Below are 14,731 nucleotides of genomic sequence, written 5' to 3'. Positions count from 1 at the left end.
ACTGCTCTGTAGAAAAACTCTGCTTTAGGCTCAGCAGTGTACAAAATACATGCAATACATGCATGTGCCTCAAGCACTTACATCTGAAACTTCATCTTTATCCTGAACCTATCAGAGCCTTACCCCATAGACACACAATTTTAATCAAAACACCAACCCATCTCAGGATTTCAGATTTGAGATTTTGAACTATGTATTTTTTCAAATACATAGTTCAATAACAAGAAAATTTCTCATCTATTCAGTTTGAATAAAGAGTAACAAAATTTTAAAGACCTGAGTAATAGCTACAGTCTACGGTGCCTGCTAAACATTTGTTGTCAGTATAAGGGGAAATTACTTAAGTATTTGCTGCCTGGTTTTTTTTTTTTAATTGCTTTTTTTTAATCATTACTATTACTGCTAGAAGTCTGTTTAAGCATAATGCAGTCTGTTTAAGCAAAATACAAAGACAGGATTAGTGCTTCTATTGCACAGTATTTATCTTAACTCCATTTAATATTATAACAAACACTTATTTCTAGATACAACAGGCAATGAAGCAAGTTTCTCCTGATCTATGTAACACACTTGCTGTGCTTTTTAACGACCATGTCAAAAATGAAGTGTTTTTTGCAAGACAATAAACCTGCAAGAAATAGTTGTCTCTCTCATTCCATTATCTGTTCTTTTACCTGCTCTGGATTCTTTGTGTGCATGCACTTTAAGTGAATGTTCCCTCATTACTGTCAAGCAACTTTTCTTGCTATTTCACACTTTCTGGGTGTATCACAAATACCTTTCCTTCTCAACCCTTTGCATGCCTAATGATAGTGCCTTGCTGGAAAGAAAGGCACATTAGGAAATTATTTGAGCATAGATGGAAAAGAAAGAGTCAGATTATCCAAACCACTCTCCCATCACTGTGAAGGTTGATATCTCACACAGCACAGAATTTAAGGTTTGAATCTGTCATGTCACATTGTAAGAGATCAAGAAAAAGTGAAAAGAGACAGATTACACAGAAATAATGACTCTTTGGGCAAAATAAAAATCAGCTTCCCGACAGCTGTTTAGTATCAGCATCTCTCAAGAGGTGGGCAGGACTTTCCTACAGTTTCATAAAGCATATAATATTAGCTAAAAGACATGCTGTCATCATGAAAGTCAACATTTCCTATGACCTTCCCTAAGGATAACACACATTACAATGTAGTTATTCCAGGCTGAAAATCATTCTGATATTGAATATTCCTGTGCCAACTTTCCACTTCAGAGAACAGCTCACCCAACACCATTCTAAACGTGTCAAGCTGATTTATATCCATTTCAATGAACCTACCTAATATTTTCCTCCTTTGCATGACAGGTGTACCATCAAAATAATCCCAAAATCAGACTTTCTGGAGCGTTGTCATTGAAAGATGTTACCCAGATAGATAGAGTTGGGATGAGCAGCTCAGCAGCTTCTCACATTTTTCTGAGACTCCCAGAGAAGGTTTCTTAAAAACCCCTAAATTGAAATGAGGCCCTAGCTACTTTCCACTAGGAATTTTTAGAGTTCATTTGCAGATAGATATCTTTAAAAACACCAACTAGATTCATTGTCTAATGCTATCCATTGCTGTCTTTTCTAAACAACAGGTCATAGTTCCTGAGACTTTAATTCTCAGCATTAACAACAATAAAAAAAATTCCAAACCACCTAACAATAATTGGATTTAAGAAGTTTACATATTTCCATTTTTTTTTGCATGTTTGTCTGTCCAGAAACCTTCTCCTCCTGTGTAACTTCTCATGTTTCAATCCACTGACCAGTTTCAGACCACAGCTGATGAAGTCTTATGTCACTGTCATATTTTCTGGAAAATCCCTTCACCAGGATTTCTTCTCCTGGGAAGCTGAGAAGCCTCAGAGAAAAATGAAAGCAATAATTATCTGATTGCTTCTCCTGTGTTTGCTGCTTTGGAGTGTGGTTTGGACATTGTTTACCAACTGGTCATTGTTTGATTGGTTCCATGTAAATTGTTGTGACTTAATGACCAATCACCATCAGCTGTGTCAGACTCTTTGAGTCAGTCATGAGTTTTTATTATTCATTCTTGTTAAGCCTTCTGTCTGTATCGTTTTCTCTTTCTTTAGTATAATTTTGGTATAGCATTCTTTAATATAATATCATATAATAAAAATGAGCCTTCTGAGAACATGGAGTCAGATTCTCCACTCCTCCTTCATCCTGGGGACCTCAAATACCACAGTCTTATTTCTTCTCACAACCTACATGATCTCAGCCCCTGCACCTCACCCAGAAGGCAGATGTGGGACACACAGGGACTGTGTCTTGGCTGGCAAGAGCCCTCAGTGGCCTTCTTCAGCCACCTCCCAAGCAAACCCCAAAGCACCCACACAGGGGAAAGGCACTTCCTACCACATTTACCCACCCTAGCTGTGCCTAAATGTCATCCTGGCAAAGGGCCAGCTGCTGAGTGGCCTTTGGGAGTGGACAGACGGTGGGAATTCCCACAGGACAAGCGTGGCAGCGCCAGGGCTGCAGCTGAAGCTCACCTGTGCAGGAGAAGTCATCCACGCGCACGTAGCCCGCGACGCAGTCGCAGCGGTAGGAGCCGGGCAGGTTCACACACACGGTGTTGGCGTGGCAGTAGTGCATCTTGGCAGCACACTCATCAATGTCTGCAGGACAAAAACACCCAGGGAAGATACAGTCAGACCCAGTGAAATGAGAAATGCGACATCACAGAAAATAAAGTCCATTTACAACGCCAAAGGCAATCTGCTTAAACGCTAGTACTGAAAAACAAGGCAAATTCAGTAAAAAATTCTCCTTAAAATAGATTTAATAAATAAATAAAAAGAGTATATAAAATCTATAAATAAGAGATAAAACTATAATATATAGATAATAATACAGATCTATAGATAATGGATTATTAATAATACTATAGATCTAATATATATTGCATATATAATGTATCTAATATATATAGATATATATCTATTATATATATATAATGTATCTAATATATAGATAGTATAATATATATCTAATAACATGACATATATATCTAATAACGTGATATTACAGAAAATAAATTCCATTTACAACGCCAAAGGCAATTTGCTTAAATGCTAGTACTGAAAAACAAGGCAAATTCAGTAAAAAATTCTCCTTAAAATAGATTTAATAAATAAATAAATAGATTATATAAAATCTGTAAATAAGAGATAAAACTATAATATATAGATAATAATACAGATAATCTATAGATAATGGATTATTAATAATACTATATATCTAATATATATTGCATATATAAGGTATCTAATATATAGATAATACAATCTATATCTAATAATGTGACATATAATATATATCTAATAATGTGACATTACAGAAATTAAATTCCATTTATAATGCCAAAGGCAATCTGCTTAAATGCTAGTACTGAAAACAAGGCAAATTCAGTAAAAAATTCTCCTTAAAATAGATTTAATAAATAAATAAATAGATTAGATAAAATCTATAAATAGGAGATAAATCTATAAATATATCGATAATCTATAGATAATCTATTGATAATAGATTATTAATAAAATATATATCTAATATATATTGCATATATAATGTATCTAATATATACAGATATCTATCTATTATATATATAATGTATCTAATATATAGATAATACAATATATATCTAATAACGTGACATTACAGAAAATAGATTCAATTTACAATGCCAAAGGCAATCTTTTTCAATGCTAGTACTGAAAAAACAAGGCAAATTCAGTAAAAAATTCTCCTTAAAATAGATTTAATAAATAAATAAATAGATTAGATAAAATCTATAAATAAGAGATAAATCTATAAATATATTGGTAATAATATAGATAATGTATAGATAATAGATTATTAATAAAATATACAAATATATAAAATATATAAAACTATAAATATATATTATATATAATGTATCTAATATATAGATAATATATATCTAATATATAGATAAATAGATTATATTATATATATCTTATATAGCTAACATAATATATATAATATATAGACAATAATATAGATAAATCTATAAATATAGATAATCTATAAATAATAGATTTAATAATTTAATAAATAAATTTCAATAAGAAAATTCCTTAAAACTCCTGTATCATAGCAATGTGTTCCTCCCCATTGCTCTTTATGAAACATTATTTCTTTTTTTTTTAATTCTGGAAAAGCATCACATACATTTGGGGGGTTTTTTGCAATGCTAAAAACCCAAAAACTGACGTGGTTTTCAAACACATAAAATAGTGTCAAAGTAGGCAATACTGAAAATCCTAACTCCTCAAGGCACAGTGACTCCGTGCAGTGCTGGTCAGATGTGCCACACAGGGTTTGCCAGAGCAGATTCCATATATATAATGTATCTAATATATAGATTATACAATATATATCTAATAACATGACATTACAGAAAATAAATTCCATTTACAATGCCAAAGGCAATTTGCTTAAATGCTAGTACTGAAAAACAAGGCAAATTCAGTAAAAAATTCCCAGTTGCACAGTGAGTTCTTCACCTCTCCAGACTCACCCAAGTGCTCTGGCAATGCCCTGGACACACACACAGCTGCTGCAGGAGGTACTGGCCAGGGCTCTCTGCCACCTCCACATGTCACACAAGGAGACTGAACCAGTCACCTAAGCCCATTTTATGGTTTGCATCACGTCAAAGCAAAAAAAAAAAAAGCTTGACCTCATGTCTCTGCTTAAGCAATCTCTATTGCTGCTGCAAATCCAAAATCCAAAACTGTTTTCACAACAGTGACTCAAACCTGTCATTTACGTGCCTGTTTAAATATCTCAAAGCTCTGTCATATTGTAAACTGTAACATCTTCTCCCTTCCTTTTTGACAAAACCAGATATTACACTGAAGAATTGTCTTTATTTTTTTCTCAGCAGGATAAATTTTCTGCTTAGTAGCACAGATTTTACATGAAGTAATTCATGGTTTTCAAAATATTAATTCTAGTGTTACATATGTCCAACACAAGGAACGATGAATCAGAGACATTTTTTCCCCCTCTTCCTTTCTTTTTGTTATTGATTGCTCACACTCTGGAAAGGTATCAATTTCCAGCACAGCTGAAGAACCTCCTTGGCTCGTGGAGCAGCTACCCCACAGTGCAGCCTCCTGTTACACCCCTCTGCACCCCATCTACAGTGTCCCTTCTCCCTCCACACTGTGCTTTTGGGAACAGCACCAAAACAGCAGCATTCAGCCCCAGAATGGGCTGGGGGGAAGTTTAATTCTGCCCATGCTGAGTTCTTGGTTACCTAAAGTCAGGTATCTTGTTCAACCTTCCTAAACTGAGGCAGCTGCAGTTGAGATGCAGCCCCATTTTCCAGGCTCTGAAAATGAAACACATGCCAGCTACACTCACACTTTCTACATTACAGACATCTGTCCAGCAGGAGCTACCAGCTAAATCTCTTTGTGCTGGCCAGCAAACAGCTGGCAGCTGGCAGCACTTTCTGACTGCTGCCAACTTGGGATGAATTAGAAATGATGGCCTGGAGGCAAAATACTTTGTGTACCACTGCAAACACCTTAAACTATCTCGTTCTTGCATTTCTGTTGTTTCAGTTGCAGTGCCACTTGATGAAATGAATTTTAAAAAGTCAGGAGCATCAGTATATGAAAGATAAAAGCCAGGAAAAAATCCTCCCACATGTCTTGTTATCACACCACTGAGTGCATGAGCCACTTGGGAAACTCTCAGGTGTTGACGTGTGTTCACACTGATCTGCTTGCAGACTATTTTTAATAGGCTTTTGGAGCGTAGCTTTGAGGAGTTTTGCTCTTGCATATCTAATAATTTTCTAGCATAAAAGGAAAAGGAATGAAAAGAGGTCTGCAAAGAAAGCAAGAATGTCAAACCAGCAACCAATTCACCTGAAAATTAACCTTATGCACTACCCTTCATCTCCTGCTCCCTCACTACACTTCTCTTTATTCCCCCAAGGGGAAGTGAGAGGATTAAAAGTCTCAAAGGTGAAGGAATTTGAACTTAGATTCATTGCAAAAACAGCCCAGGTTGCTGCAACAAAAAATATGAGAATACCCAGAGATAAAAAGAAAATTCACTGCCTACATGAAAATACTGCCATGAGAGAATATCTCAAAAGGAGACTAACGACTTCAAGTGATGACTTGACTATAAATAGAAAAATTGAGAAAAGCTGGCACTGGGTCACTGCAGAAGTTCCAGAGCCCAGGAAGAAAAAGCCTGAGCCTAACAAAGAAAGCAGAAGTAAAAAATAAAAACAAAAAAGATCTGTCTCTTCAAACTTTGTTCATTTATTTAACTGTCTTTGCAATCTTTAGGGGTTACATTTTCCATAAACCCTTTCAGCATTTCAGATTTTCTTTTACCTTTGCAGTATTAGCCTTTCACTAATACATGCATTTTCTTTAGAGAGAACAATATTGAGAGGTCAAAACTAGCAGCAGAATTTTCTTACTAAAGCCTGTAGGGCAACACTAAATCTGTTGCTCTGGACCACAATGCTACAAATACTTGTAAAAGGTTAGGTATTCATCACAAAAAGCTTTGGGTTTTTTACTTAATATTGTTAGAGTAAAAGCCATAAAGCACACAGTGGTATATATTAGCTCAGCTGTAATGGAGCTCAAATTGTGATTCATGTGTATGGATTGCTTGTCGCATTTGAAATATTAAAGCTCATCTTCTAGTGGTCTTTGGAGGTGACAAAAATACATGATTTATGCTTCTCTCCAGGCTGGTGAAGTAGTTTGTTTTTCTTTTAAAAAGGTATACTTATGGTCTTTAAAATAAGACTTGACACAGCATAATTATCACGCACATATCAGCAGCTTCCACCTACATCAGCTCACACTCTGCACCAACAGAGACACTTGGGCTCCAGCTTTCAGCAAGGTCTGGGCTGGCCTGGGAAGGGACTGGGACACCACTGGGCTCCAGTGTCTCCCCAGCAGCCAGTGAAGCAGGGTTCACCATCAGTGCAGAGCTCTCCTTGCACACCCCATAGCTAATTAGCATCTCCATGACTCTGCTGCAACAAACAGAGAATGTCAGCTCAGAGGCAATAATAAAATACCTGTCACTGGCTGTGTCGGTGCACTCAGCAGTGCTGTGAGCACACTGGGATGTAAAACACAAGGACAGTGTCTCAGAGGAGCTGCCTGCTCAGAACCTGACAGGTCAGCACCTCATACCAACCAAGGAAACCAGGTGGGAGGGGAAGACAATACAAATGGTGTTCAACCATGGAAACCAAGGAAAGAGGTTTTCTCATCTGCAAATGTACTTTACTAACTGTCCAAACCACTTAAGTCTCTTTATGCTTGATTTAGAATCCCATTACTACATATCTGTGATGTTTAAAGATGACAGCAAGCCACCAGATCTCAACTAGAGCATCTCTTTATTGTTTGTCCTCCCCAATAAGTCACATCAAACCAAAATAATTTCAGCTGTAAAGAAGGCACAATAGCTATGGATGGCAATGGGAGTTCTGTCCATTCAGCCCAAGGTGAAGAGGAACTATTGGTTTTTAAACTGTTAGTCCTGTAATAACCATGAGGGAACAATTCTGAAACAAAGCAATCTCTGCCTCTGGAATTGTACACCACTCTTTCCATGCACTTAACAACGATCCCTTTACACATCAGTATTGTCATCACCTGTTGTCTGGGGCTTCCTTTTCAGTTTAACTACTGAAAGACAGTAACATACAAATCAAAACAAAATGAAACAAACTCTGAAGTGTTCCAGAGCAGTACCAGATTATGGTTTTTATCATCATCAATTATTCCATTTGCAGCTATCTCCCAGTTACTCGCTTTCCAGTTGGGGACTATACCAAACAAAATTAGAATTTTTGGGAACTCTGTAGGGAAGCAAAGGCAGAAAATCAAAAACAGGGGAAAAAAACCCCAGCTTTGCAGAAAGCTCTGATGTCTAATTCATGTTTATTAATGCAGGGGAGGATTCCCCTCCCCTCTTTTTATTCCAGCCAGCACTATGCATTTACTTGAACAGTATTAGACCCTGGTGTACATAATCAGGGTTCTTAAAAATGTGAAATCAAACAGTGTTACTATTTAAGTAATGTCAAACCTTAAAGTATGTTCACAAGCTGATGGAATCATACCAATGAAGTGTCCAAAACAGCAGAGAACAGCAGTATTGGAGCACGAGACAGGTCCTAAAATTTCAGCCACCCTGTGCTTCTGCTAAAATGAACACATGCCATTTTCACTGCACTGGCTTACTGCTCCTTGTTCATTATACCTGCCTGCTCTCCAGATTCTCCTGATTCTGCCCTCCCCTGCTCTTATCTCCTTTCCACTGTCAAACTCACTTGACTTCAGCTCCACTTGCCTTCCTATTTTTCCTTTTCATCCTCCCTCTGCCTGTCTCCTTTCTCATGCACCTCATGCCTCTAACATAGCCCACACCTGGTTTTTACCTTTAGCACAGGCCTGGTTTCTCACACTGTGCCCCAGGACCCTCAGGGAGCCATAAAGCACCAGACACAGCAGTCAGCAGTTCCCCATGAGCTGGCAGCAGCTCAGCCTCCCCCAGCTGCCTGAGTGAGAGGAGACTCATTGCTGGCAGCAAATGTTTAGGCTAGCCTTAAAACTGTTTACCAACAACTGTTCACCAGCTTCCATGGTGGCAATTCATCTCCTCCAGGGCAGGGCAGCAGCACAACTCTGCCTTGGGGATGGAGCTACTGCCCATTCAGAGGCAGGCAAAGAGCCCAAAAGAAGAGCAGATGAGGCAAAGAAAAATGTCCCTTTCAACAAGGCTGAGAAATATTAGCCCAATGTCATTAAGTAACTAACTAGTGAAAAATGCATTCATAAATTAGGGCTGGTGTAGCATCACCTGGGAATCCAAAGGCAATAAAATAACTATCAATATAATAATATCAGGAAGCATTATCATTTTGACTTCTAGAGCATCATTAAAAGGGTGCAGCCTCTTCCCCTGCACACAGCAGAAAAGTGCTTTACATTGATGTACCCACTTTATGATCAGTGCTAGAGGATCAATATTCCAAATCTGCTTTCTGTCTATTTAACTGCTGCTCTAGGGATGGAAACTGTACAACTATCAGGTTAAACAACTAAACAAATAAGTATTTTAAAGCACAGATTCACATGCAAATCACACTTGAACAGTCACATTTTCCAGTGCAGACCAGCCCCCAAAAAAGCATTCCCCCAAAAATAAAAATTCAGGGGAAGGTTCCTGGTCTTTATTTCAACAATATTAAGCTTAAATACTTTCACCATTCACACTCAAGGAAGAAACTGATTATTCTCAAAAAGAGATCACAACATTTTGCTACCTGTTTCTCAGCTACAATAGTAAACTGCCCAGGAATGTGGTTGCTTCCTAAACTCTGTCCTAGGGAAGTCTTAGATGTTAAAATATTGCCTAGGTACAACACAATCCCTACTCCATCCTAGTTATTGCTTACAATAATACACAAGTCATCAGCTTCTTTACTTGAAGTTATGACTTTTTGCTGAAAAAATGAAAATTTTAAAAAAACCTGATTTGCATAGCCTGAATCTGCAATGATCTGACCAATTCCCTGACTCTCTGGAGTCAGAGAATTTCACCTATAGTCTTTTTTGGTCATCATTCCTCAAAACAACACAATCCTATCTTGAAGGGCAGCACTCAGCCCTTTAAAAATCCCTTTAAAAATCTTGCTGTTCAGACAGCCTAGTGTCCCTCTCAGCAAGAAGTTTTTTCCTTTTATTATGCTGCTAAATTCTGCTTCTCTCTAAGGAAAACTGAAAATTTGCAGTTCCACTCTCCTTTATGCTTTCCATCATTACACTGGCAAATTATGTGCACTGGTTTGGTGGGATGGTCCCAAAGAACCTTGAGATCCCTTAGGATAAAATCAGTTTATTTAAATTGAAGCTCTCCTAAAAGATCATTTCAATCAGTTCAAAAGCTGCCATTGATGTGTTAATGTCAAAGAAAAGTAATGTGGTGTTGTTTTTAACATAAAGGAACTGTTTTCTTAACCCTAAGTGCATTCATTTGATAAATACATTAATAGAAAATGTTCACAGACTTAATACTTTCTTTAAAATGTTTGCAGCTATAGCTCTTAGGGATGGTTGATAATTTATTCATAAGGTATCTCTGACAGTTGCAAATAAGTTATTTTAAAAAATATGCGGCCAGAATTCACATATGATAACACAGCTTAAGAGAATGCAGATTAAAAATAATCACAGAAAGCAGAATGAAACATTTGGGGAAACAGGTTTTGGCTAACAGCAGCAGCTCAGTCATTTGCTCCAACATGCCAAAGCAACTAGGAAAAACAAGTCAAAATTCTGCTTGTTCTGCTGTAGCAGCTGCTGTGATGTTTAGAACTAAGTGAAGTTTAAAAAGATTGCTTTATCTGGGATTACTCAAGCCTTTTAATTTTTTCCTTCTAATTACTCTTTGAAACTATACTGATATTTCTATTTAGAATGCACAGCAGCAGAACAGGCTACTAAGGAGTGTGCCTGAGTGGGTGTAAGGATTTTTCTTTAAAGATGCTGCTGGATTTGCTCTTCCCCTCAGTGGCTAATGAGAGACCATGTAATAAGCAAGTCACTTCTCATTTTGGGGATCTGCCTGGCCAGCAGGATTCAGGACCTTTACCCAAGGCAGTGCCACCTTCCTTCCCTGCTCTCCAGCTACTCCCTGGCCCCTTGGATTCCATCAAGGCAGGTCAATGATGCCTCTGAGGACACTCTGCTGTGAGGGATTCCTGGATTCTGAGGAACATTCGTTGCATCCTCTCATGGACATTATGGCACACAGGTTCTTGGACACCCCCAGGTATTTGAACATACTCAGGAATACCAGCAGCTGCTTGAAGTAAGAATTTTGTATTTCAGGGAAATGACCTGGTGTCCTTCAGAAAGGAAAAAAAAGAAGACAATGATGACTGCTGCCTCTTGAACTGTATTAAGTGCTCTGCAAAGAGCAAGATGTAATGACAGGTAGATGAGAAATACTGAGAAACTGCTTCATTCTGAGCCTTCAAACTGACAGAGGGTGGCTCTAGATTAGACATTGGGAAGAAATTCTTTCATGTGAGGGTGGTGAGGCAAGAGCAGCACGCCCAGAGGGGTCGTGGTGCCCCATCCCTGGAGGTGTTCTAGGGGAAGGTGTCCTTCCCCATGGCAGGGGAGCTGGAAATAGGTGCTCTGTAAGGCCCCTTCCATCCCAAACCATTCTGTGACCCTTTGCAACTTCTGCTGGTTATAACCAGACCACTTGAACTAAAGTGGAGGTAATCCCATATAAACTGGGGCTGGCCCTGCAGGAGCTGGTGGGTGTCAGAACTTTGCAGGAGAAGCTGTTTGCTCTTTGTAGAGTTGCACCCAGGAGATTTCAGGGGTCACAGAGCTCTGGCTGTATCCCCCAGGAACTGCACTACATCACAAATCAGCAGAGACCTGGGCTCTCTCTACCCACAGTCAGAGCCATGGTCCTGGCAATGGTGCCAAGCACTCTGCAGCAGGGGACAGCTAAATTCAGTGAAAGGTAAGAGAGAAGCTCAGAAAAAAAAAAAAGCCATTCAAATAGAATGTATTTTGAAAGCTTCTCTTATAAAAAATATTGAATGAGGAATAAACCCATGTAGCTGTAAGTCTCATAATGATGTTAGGGTTTTTTCATGCATATTTTATCTTAAAAACAGCTCCAAAATTGCTGTTCTTTTTATTATTTTTATGAAAGATGTTGTGTTCAATATTTTACATTGTAAATGCTTTCATCCATCAGCCATACTTTTCCAAAGTTAGTAAATAATCATACTTGGACATGTTATCTTTTTCAGAAGAGAAGTTTTCTTAAGGCTACTCTGCAAGTGTTAATTTAGGAATAAATAAACATTTCTACAGATGTGATAAGCAAAATGTTGGTGTTCCTAAGCTTCATCCTTGTAGATATAATAAATGCTTGCATAGGCATTGCAACATGTAGCAAATAAAGAAAATACTGCTTAAATTCACCATAATAATCACGTTTGGCAGTGCAACAGAAATTAAACAGCACAGAAAACATCAAAAACCACTGGCTTTTCCTGTCCTGCCTCAGGTATGGTGTATATTTTTTCTAGAAAGCAGGAGATGTTATGGGAATCTCCTAGCTGCTGAGGAGAAGATAGTGGGGGAAAAAAGGCTTATCACACCAATCCTTTCCCCCCAAGAGGGTTTGGTAAGGCAAACAGTAAATGGTGAGCTAGCCTGTCACCCTCTGCCAGCACAGCACAGCCCCAGGCAGCTGCAACCTTTGGGGTTTGCAATCAGGATTTGCCATCAGCTGCAAGCTTTGGGGTTTGCAATCAGGATTTGCAATCTGCTGCAAGCTTTGGGGTTTGCAATCAGAATTTGGACACTTCCCCACCATCCCCCCTGTTGAAACCTGGAGCAATGACAGGGTCTGATCTGAGCCTGTTTCCCTCACAAATCCATGCAGACCAACAAATACGTCAGTATCTGGGAAGCCCTTTCCCTTACAGAAGTGGTGCTCACAATTTGCTTCCCTGGGACACAGAGGGACCTAATTGCTTTCCCCTGGCTAGAACCCAGGATAGAAACCTCACCAAATTACCCCAGGGAAAGAAGTGGAAAGAGTTATATGTAATAAATCTAACTGGACTACTCTCCCTTAGTAGTACTCTCCCTTAGTACCACTCTTTCACCCATTTTTCTTCTTCAAAGGCTCTTAATGCACAAGAATTCATTCTAAATCTAACTACTGCATGCTTAGCTGTAAGAGTCACCATTACATAAGTCTACTACAAATAAAAGGTTATGCTGCTACTGCTCACAAATATATTATTGCTCATTAGAAAACAAAGCAAAATAATCACCTCATTCTCAGGAAAATAGCTCTGTTCCCTAGAATGACTGCTCCTACTTTACTACATAAATGTACACCCAAAGCCAGGCTTGCTTTGGCTTTGATTTCACTTTTGAAAGAAACTTCTGGATCTCAGCAAGCACTGATGAAATAAATTCTGCTATCCAAAAAAAAAAGAAAAGGAATGCAAGATTTCTGTAACAGATTCACCTCCTTATTTATTGGTATTTTTTAATCTTTCCAAACAGTCTGAGAGATACCAGTGAATGCTTACACAGAGGGAGGGTGGAAGGGAAGAGATGAGGGTTTGTTTTTTTTCTAATCTTCCATTTACCTGTATTAGCCAAGCAGTACAATACATTGAAATAACTCTATCCATTTTCATCCAGCTCATACCTTACCTTTTCAACCCCCTCCATCTGATTTTACTAATGGCTGGGGCTGAACAATGGATCATTATATCAAAATGAGCAATTCTTTCTTCATGCCATTATACTGAGAGTAATTATAGCAAATATCTCATTCCATCAGCATGTGTGTCATGCCATCATCCACCATTTTTCTTTCACTCTCTATTTTTTGTCCAATACTCTTACCCAGTTTTTCTCCTTCTATATACATCCTGCCATATTGACTGGCTTACTCTTTCAAATCCACACAGATGCTATCTTCAAATGATAAATTGTAGAAGGCTGCCCATGTAATTGATCTAGAATCCCTGTGCCCACAGCAACATTTTATTGTGGCATTTTGAAGGATGCTGTAGCTCTCTGAAAAATTAAATGCTTATGAAAACTGTATGGGGCTTTTTTGGGGTGGTGTCTTTATCATGCTTGAAAAAGCCCTTGGACAACTACTAGTCTAGTATTTTTTAATGACTTTAGGTATATATTGTTACAATAAATGAGATAGATAATATGTTAGTAGCAAAAATCATTTCAAATTAATATTCCACAATTTTGCACCGAAGCAATTTTTTCACTCAAGGACTATTTGTGCAGAACAATATTGTCCCATGCTGCCAAACACCAACTGTGCCCTATCTTCTCTATTTATGGCCTTCATTTTCCTAACTATTCTCTTAACATCTTCTCAGCAATTCATTATTCAGCTGTTTCCATCACATCTTGTTCCCCTATCCAGCTCTGCTGAAAAATCCATGAGGAAGCAGTGAAGTGGCAGAGTCATCACCACTGCTGAGCTGGCAGCACTGCCTCCTCACTCAAACCAGGTGCTTCCACATGATAGAGGATTTGCTGGTTTATTTTCATGGCTCCAGATCATTCCCTGTTAATCATGTTCCACAGAGGATAAAGACTAATATCATATTCAGATAAGGAAATTATGGATCATTGCAAAACAGTTCCTTTCCAGGATCCCTCAGAGCCATGCTAAACACGTTTCAGTGTTCCACATCCTTGCTATGCAATCTAGTCTTATTGTCTGTGCCTTTTTAAATTTAATTTCATCTATAATGTAAAAATAAACAATGAAACATCAGCAGGATAAAACCACCTAATTTTAGATATTATAAATATTTTTCCCTATAAACACAATCCTAATTGACATAAGTGAAAAGTGCAAGATGGATCTCCCATCAGCAAATATGATAATCAGGTGTGATTTATAGCACTAGTTACTAAAGGAGGCATTTCTGGTCTGGAAATTGCAACAGTACTGCATTCCTTAGGCATAACCTGAGGTGAAACAAGTAAGAGGAACAGTAAGAAGGGGTGGGGGGAAATCCAACAGCTGATCATAAAAATATTCTTCACCTGCAAC

The 14,731-nt window shown here is 38.1% G+C and overlaps 1 protein-coding gene across 3 annotated transcripts in view; it reads right to left on the bottom strand.

The window, feature by feature from the left end:
- The window catches only part of NELL1 (neural EGFL like 1), a 311,323-nt gene that overhangs the window by 159,804 nt on the left and 136,788 nt on the right, over positions 1-14,731 (bottom strand). For all 3 annotated transcript variants that reach the window (XM_054635483.2, XM_054635482.2, XM_054635484.2), the window contains exon 13: positions 2,545-2,670. In XM_054635483.2, coding sequence (XP_054491458.2) covers positions 2,545-2,670 — 126 coding nt within the window. The remainder of the gene's footprint in view (positions 1-2,544; positions 2,671-14,731) is intronic.

The sequence above is a fragment of the Agelaius phoeniceus genome, chromosome 6 (genome assembly GCF_051311805.1).
Source record: "Agelaius phoeniceus isolate bAgePho1 chromosome 6, bAgePho1.hap1, whole genome shotgun sequence".
NCBI classification, from domain to species: Eukaryota; Metazoa; Chordata; class Aves; order Passeriformes; family Icteridae; genus Agelaius; species Agelaius phoeniceus.
Note: the sequence above shows the minus strand (reverse complement) of the source record. Positions and strands in the feature narration are given on the sequence as shown.